Genomic DNA, 7,593 nt, shown 5'->3' on the forward strand with positions numbered 1-7,593 from the left:
GCTCAGTGAAGGTCTGTGCAGATCTGATCACTTTGTCCAGTAGTCAATAGAACTAACTGGTCATGATGCATTCCAGAATTTCAGAATTCCACCTGTGGTACTGTAGCATTCTATATCCATACATGGTATGTGGATATGAGGGACATAAATGACACAAGTATAAATAAATAAATAGATTTCAAAAAATGAATAAATGTAGAAAAAAATAAACACATTTATAAAGAAATAAATACAAGTGGAAATGTAAAAAATAATTTAGAAATATCTAAATAAACAAAAGAAAATGTAGAAATAAATAAATAAATACATAAATATCTCAATAAATAATAAAATACATAGAATTTACATCTATTTTGTGCATGTATTTTTATATTCTTTATTTATTTCTACATTTATTAATGGATTTATTTATTTAAATTTTTTCATAAATGCATTGTATGATCAAAGTCACTTGATTAACAGGAAAAAGAACTATAAATTAGAGTCTTTAAAAAAATGATTTGTCATATGTGACAATGACACTTATTAAAGTGTTAAAGTACTTCAAGTGATATCATGACTTGTGTGAACACACTACAAACACTAAATATGCTTAGAATCAGTATGAAATGACACACTGGTTACTATAAAGAACCTAGTGAGTATCATATTTGTTCACAAATCTACACTTTTTATATTTAGATTTAGAGGTGACCTTTTCAAAGTGACCTGTGGTATAAAATATTTCTCATGCAGATTTCCTCTAGTATAAAATAGTAAATGGAAATGTGTCTTGGGCTGCAAATTCAGTGATAGCTCTCTGTAGCTTCATCATTACCAGCAAGTGCTTTTATTCACATTGTCACTTTGTCACATTTGACACATTGTTATTGCAAAAATATACATTCTGGCCACTGTGAAACCCATTCCTTTTAATACACCTGACAATAGAACAAATAAATAAATAAATAAATAAAACTTAACCGTATATTTTCTATTTTGTAGACGCAACTACAGCATAAGTACAATAAATAATATACATAATTAATGAGGATGTCAGTGTGCTTTTATGACCAGCAGAGGGCACACTGTAGTTTTTATTGCTTAAGCATACCTTTAAGTACATTCACATACACACTGAGAGCAAACCACTGTGTATGTCCCCACTAGGTATAGTGTCTTGCTCAAGTATATATCACATGTATATAGAATTACCATAGCAACCCTTATTCTCAACTCTGAGCTACGGTTTACAAAAGTACATTGCAAATAATAAAAACCTGTCTGTGTGGTTTATATACAGTCTATGCTGGTGAGTAGGAGAAGCTGAACTGTATCATGGCAACAAAGCTTCAAATGAAGACAAAACATGAGTCATTTCAATATTTTATTATAAATAGTGGTATAAAGAAATATAAAAATAGTTGTTAGACATATCAATATTTACATGGAAGATTTCACAGGACAAAATAAATAAAATGTAAAATAGCATATATATTTCAAATAAATTACATGTTTCACAGTGAGGCAGTACAAACAGAAGTAGTTTGTGTCTGTTGTTGGATGATGATAATGATGATGATGATGATGTGTTGGAGTGTTTAACCCCAATACTCTCTGGGAACCAACGGCTTGCAGAAGTCTTTGCCGCACATCTGTAAAAAGAAAATGAACAAGAAATTTGATTAGCATTTCATATTTTTGAGAGGCCATATGCGTGCTTTACACATGCAGAGAGTAAGAACAATATAAAAGAGTATATGTTGACATACCTGACAGCAGGGCTGTGTGGCTGGAGGTGACATGACATCCATGCTAAAGTCTCCCTGAGGGGCTTCAATGTACTGTCTGCTGTACTGATCCGATCCGAATCTACAGCTCTCAGAATGCAGCATGGCGTTCTGGCTGTAACACTGGGCCGGGTACAGGCTCTGGTTCAGGCTCTGGTTCTGCAGCTGGGCCTCCTGTCCCCTCATGGAGCTGTGCTGGAAGTAGCTGATGTCAGGGGAGCAGGTGTCACTGGCCGAGGTGTCTCCTTGCTCCCTCCTCTGAAACAGCGCCTCCTCGCTGAGGCCCAACTGGGCCGACAAGTAGGAGATGTAGCGGATGGTGAGGCGGAGAGTCTCTATCTTTGTCAGGGTCTGTCCTGCTGGGGCCACAGAGGGCGGGAGATAGGATCTGAGATGATGCAGAGCCTTGGTCAGATCCCTCATCCTCAGCTTCTCCTTCTCGCTGGCGCTCTCCCTCTGCTTGCTACGCATCCGGGTGGTTCGGCCCGTCTTCCTGCCGCGTCCGGACAGAGAGCAGGCCGAGGATTTGAGGGTCTGAGAATATCCAGTCTTAGCTGTCTTAGGAGTGGACTGTGGCAGTTGCTGGAAGGAAGGAGAGAGGCTGGAGTCCATGGAGGGGACAGGGGAGATGGTCTCTGAGGAGGAGGAGAAGTCCGAGTCGGAGAACCACTGGTACTGCAGGCCGTAGTTGAGCAGAGGGACCGAGGAGGTATCCATGTTGTCTAGAGGGACTCTGTGGTCTGACTGGAGAGACTGGGAAGCTGTGAGTGCTCCTCAGCTCTGTTGCACTGGTTTATAAGTCCAGGCCAGGCCACAGAGGTGTGAAGTGACACCTCTGCAGATTCTCACTGTCTAAAGCAGAGGCCACTGCCCCTGAACACACACACACACACACACACACACACACACACACACACACACACACACACTCCCTCACTGGGACCTGGTCTCTCTCGCTCTCCTCTGTGTCTGGGAAAATTCAGCTACAGGAGTGGAAGTGTGAATTTTGACTCCTGCTCAAAACAATAAACAGTTTTTGCTTTTTGGGTTTTTGCCCCTGCAGTAGCTCAGATGCTTTTTGCACATGTTGAAGGGTTAGGGCTTGTTTAGAATGATCTGATTTTTCTCGCATTCACTTTTTAACAGCAAACACACCAGTCAATAATAAGAATGTTTGAAGAAGAAAAATACAACCATCTATTGTATTACACCTGGGTGGAAGGTGGCTTTACACTGAATAATCTTTACACAGCACCGTACAACAAATACTGAAACATCACAGGTGATGTTTCAGTATTTTTTCCAACTTGTGATAAAACAATTGGTTCAGTGTCTAAACAACAAATCCTATGATAAACTATGAAACTCAACAAGGATTTGAGAGAGATTACCACCAATAAGACATAAATCTATAGCAGCAGTCAAATCAAAGGATCAAGATCATAATCTGGTGAACAAACTTGTTCACCACTTGCTTTTATATTACATTACTACATTTATCCAACAGCTTTTATGAAATTATATTAAAATAAGTCACAACAGTATATAATGATGTTAAATTCAGCAGCTTGACCAACGAAAACATTGAAATGTTTACATATGAATGCATCAGTAGTAATAACAATCAGATAATATGATATAAGAATATAGCTCTCTGAAAAGTGATCATGTTGCACAATAAGTACATTCTGCTGATATTACTTTTATTTGTTAACTTAAATGTAATTTTGAATGCAGGACTTTTAATATTGATTATATATATAAATAATATTTTTACTTTGTTGTACTGCTTCTTGTACTTCAGAAGACTCTCAGTATTTCTTCCACCGATGATAATTTTCAGTTAAGCTTAAAAGACAGATAGTCAGTACATACATCTGTGGATAACTAACTGTGTTATAGTATTACATTATGTAACAGAAATTATCAATAAAATAGTTTATAAAATGCAGAGATGGTCTGATGTTAAAATGTATATTAAAACTGCTGTAGATATGTAGTATATCTCCCTTTATATATGTAGTATATCTCCCTTTAAACAAGTTTTATTTTTTTCATCTATGAATTATTAATTCTGGATCTGTGTTGTCACCATATAGATAGATAGATAGATAGATAGATAGATAGATAGATAGATAGATAGATAGATAGATAGATAGATAGATAGATAGATAGAAAGATAGATAGATAGATAGATAGCTAGATAGATAGATAGATAGATAGATAGATAGATAGATAGATAGATAGATAGATAGATAGATAGATTACTTTATTCATCCCCAAAGGGAAATTCGGTTGTCACAGCAGTCCGGTATTCAAGTACGATAAAATACAATAAAATACAATAGAATAAAATACTGAGGTAGCATAGATAAAAACAACAATAGAAAAAAAACACAGAATAGAACAAGGACACTTAAGAAGTTAAAAAAAAAATCAGTTGGTAGGTTGGCAAGATGATGTTAATTATAATTATACTGATGATATAATGGCAACAATGCTATAGTGACTAGACGGTATATAATTGTTATAATAGTACAGTATATAATAAATAATATAATATGTAATAATAAATAGTAACAATATAAAATAAAATAAAAATAAATACAATCATTATAAATAAAATAATATGATATATAATATATAAATATATAATAAATATGGAAATATATGAGGAATACGTGGAGTGGTGCTACATAAAATCACACCTTGACTTTTATGTTATGTGTAGCTGATGAAACGGTTTGTCGATGAGTGGGTGAGTTTATTTTGAGCATCAGTTTAGGAGCAACCTAAAAAAGTTTTGGTCCGAGTGATGGTTTACTGCCGCTGTCTAAAGACTGTGTGCTTTGAGCCTGATGAACATTTTCGCTGATTCTTAGATTCTGACATATTGGGATGTGCAAAGCAGAGGGCTGAAACTGCTGAGGTGAAAATGTCTGTCATCACTTTATTGTGTTAGAAGTCAGGATATCCCTCATCATTAAGAGAACAGAGATGATCCTGTCTAAACTCTCTTCTCCTGCTTCGCCCTCGTCACCTCACACCAACCTTGAACCTGACATCAGTGTGCTCTGCCCTTCTCTTGATCTCCTCCACTTTATATCCCACCACCTCTCACCAACATGATCATTTTATAGTCACAGCACGTCAGACTATGATCTCTAATCCTTCACTTTCTTTATTTTGATAGTGGCAGTGAAGCTTCCTCTTCTGCTGCTGCTTCTTGAAAGTAAACCATGTCCTACATGGCTAAAATGTAAATGTAAATACGTTTAATGAAGCATAATGACCTGTATTATCCATTTAAGCTGAGGTGTGATAGTTTCACACTGATGAGAACTGATGAGTCCGGAGGCGTCGATTCGCACCTCAGCTGTGAGAACCGGGAATGCCGGAGAATACTGACCCCTCTCTGTCCCCGTCTCACCCCTCTGTTCCCTGGGTCTCTCCGGGTTTCAGTTTCAACATCAGATCTATTTTTTGCCATTTTTTGACACAGAAATATTGATGTAACTCTCAGAGGTTCTACCTCTAGTTGCTCTTCAGCACATTATAAAACACACATTTTAAGAAATCAACACAAACAGTATTCATGTTGCTGTTTGATTTGTCAAAAAATCGATCAGAGCCGGAGTCAGTCATCCATCAGGGGGATGAATGCCGATTGTAATCCTTCCCATTAAAGACAAAAGCCAGATGTTAGTGAGTGTTAGGGGCTTTGTTGTTCAGTGTTGAAGGGGCTTTATTTATCAATATATGTTGGTTTGTAAATTAAATCGAACCTGTCATAAGTCTCATTAACATATTGGACTGTTGAGATTTTTCTCAGTTCAGTTTCCATGGAACAGCAGCACTTTGTTCTTGGCTTGGTATAAAGCTATCATAGCCCCTGATGGAAAACTGGCTTGCCTCTGTGCAGATAACAAAAAAAAAAAATACTTTGAAACAAACGGATAAAAAACTAAACTGTCCAAAATGCTGATTTGTCTGTTTCTTTATAAAGTGTGTCTTTCAGCTCTGCACCCCTTTAGTTCCTTTGACTAGAACACTGAAGCCCTGCCAGCCTCAGGGAGCCTAAATAATAAAAAATAGGTTGAATGATGAGAGGAGCCGAGGTATAAAAGGTGTGTAATATGACTGAATCCACTAAAGATAAGATATATGACTCCCTAAACATTAGAATTGTAAGAGGTGTGCTGTGTCAGGGTTAGGGCAGGGTGAACCAGGGTTGAACCCGCAGTGCGACCCTGCCAGTCCCCCTGACCAACGTGAGGCTGTGGGAGCCTGGCCGGGAGTTTGGCACCTCTGGGTGGTGGATGCTCACCCACAGCAGGCTCTAATGCTGGGCTGCCTGCCACCTGTCTGGGTCTCCTGAGTCCATCAACCCCACCACGACCTCCAGTGTGCTCCCTCTGCTTGGAATAAAATCAAATTAGACATAATTTCTCATAATTATTCCTGTGGGGACTTTGGGCTGGTGCAACAGCAAACAGTGATACAGCAAAATGATCAAAATCATAGTACAGAGGAATAATTTGTTGGAACATGTTGCTTTGACTAATGATGTGGTCAGCATTCAAGACCACAAGGTGGCTTTTACAATTAGGCTAATTGATGACAACAAAAAAGAAGAAATGAGTGGATAAACAACTATTGCAAATCTTTTCATGGATGGATGGATGGATGGACGGACGGACGGATGGATGGACGGACGGACGGACGGATGGTGTTTCATATCTTCAATGGAGTTCCAGAAACTTTTCAAATACTATGAGACACTACATTAGTGTTTCCTTTCATTTGATACCCATTTACATCTGTTCACAAGAAGAAAGATAATGCATTATAAAGGCAAAGCATCATATCAAGATGCTTCTCAAAACAATGAAAAAGTGTGTGCGCTGTGATTTGTTGCTCTATAATGCCACAATTTCTCTTCAGCAATGACATCATATTATTAGAAGGATAAAACTGATGAAGACAATCAACTTACAGTTACTCAGTATATTAAGTAGCTATTTACAGAGAAGCATACAAAAATACGTTTCAGTGACGAGTTGATCTTAAACTTGTGTGGTAATGTACGTTTAAAGCTTCAGTGTGTGTGTGTTTGTGTGTGTGTGTGTGTGTGTGTGTGTGTGTGTGTGTGTGTGTGTGTGTGTGTGCATCGTGAGTGAGGTGGCAGGTGAGGGGGATACATTCTGCACCCTAGGTGTGAAACATAGCCGGGACTGGAGGGGTCAGCCAGAGGTGGACAGTAAAATTCCTCTAATTGTAAGAATATGACATTCACAGAACATAACAATATTCAACAGAAAAAACTTAACTCTGTAAATAATCATTAAATTGTTGAAACATGAATTGGTAAGTGTTGAGTGTTGGCTTGGTGTGAATATTGGAACATTAATCATATTTTATTATTCCAGACCACCAAGAAAGACTAAAAAAAAACTAATTTTAATTTACCTTAATCAGTCAAATCTTAATCAAGTCAAACAAGATTATATTGAATTATTAGTTAAAGTGTTTGCTGTCCTCTTGTTTGACATCCAGATAAACCTGGTGGACAGATCAGCAGAGTGTCTTTCACACCTCAACCAGAGTAAACACATCCTCCTACTACTGGCACTTGCTCACACTTGTGTGCTGCCATGTTTTTACAAGCCCACCTCGCCTTCCCCCCGACACACAGCTGCCACTGACATGGGAACAGTTATACTCCCACTCACTGGTACCATGCCTTAAATATAACATGTTTCTTGAAATCATTCTAGTAATGTTGTTTCAGAGCAAGAATAATGAATGAGCAAAAGATTTATCT

The 7,593-nt window shown here is 37.7% G+C and overlaps 1 protein-coding gene across 1 annotated transcript; it reads right to left on the minus strand.

Moving 5' to 3' along the window:
- Positions 1-1,580: 1,580 nt before the first annotated feature.
- Positions 1,581-2,639, minus strand: mespba (mesoderm posterior ba). Its single transcript, XM_059346661.1, has 2 exons — positions 1,752-2,639; positions 1,581-1,634 (listed from the first exon to the last, which is right to left on the minus strand). Exons 1-2 carry the CDS (start codon positions 2,484-2,486, stop codon positions 1,581-1,583), a joined length of 789 nt encoding a protein of 262 aa, XP_059202644.1. The 5' UTR covers positions 2,487-2,639.
- Between the last annotated feature and the right edge of the window lie 4,954 nt (positions 2,640-7,593).

The sequence above is a fragment of the Centropristis striata genome, chromosome 2, assembly GCF_030273125.1.
Source record: "Centropristis striata isolate RG_2023a ecotype Rhode Island chromosome 2, C.striata_1.0, whole genome shotgun sequence".
Lineage (NCBI taxonomy): Eukaryota > Metazoa > Chordata > Actinopteri > Perciformes > Serranidae > Centropristis > Centropristis striata.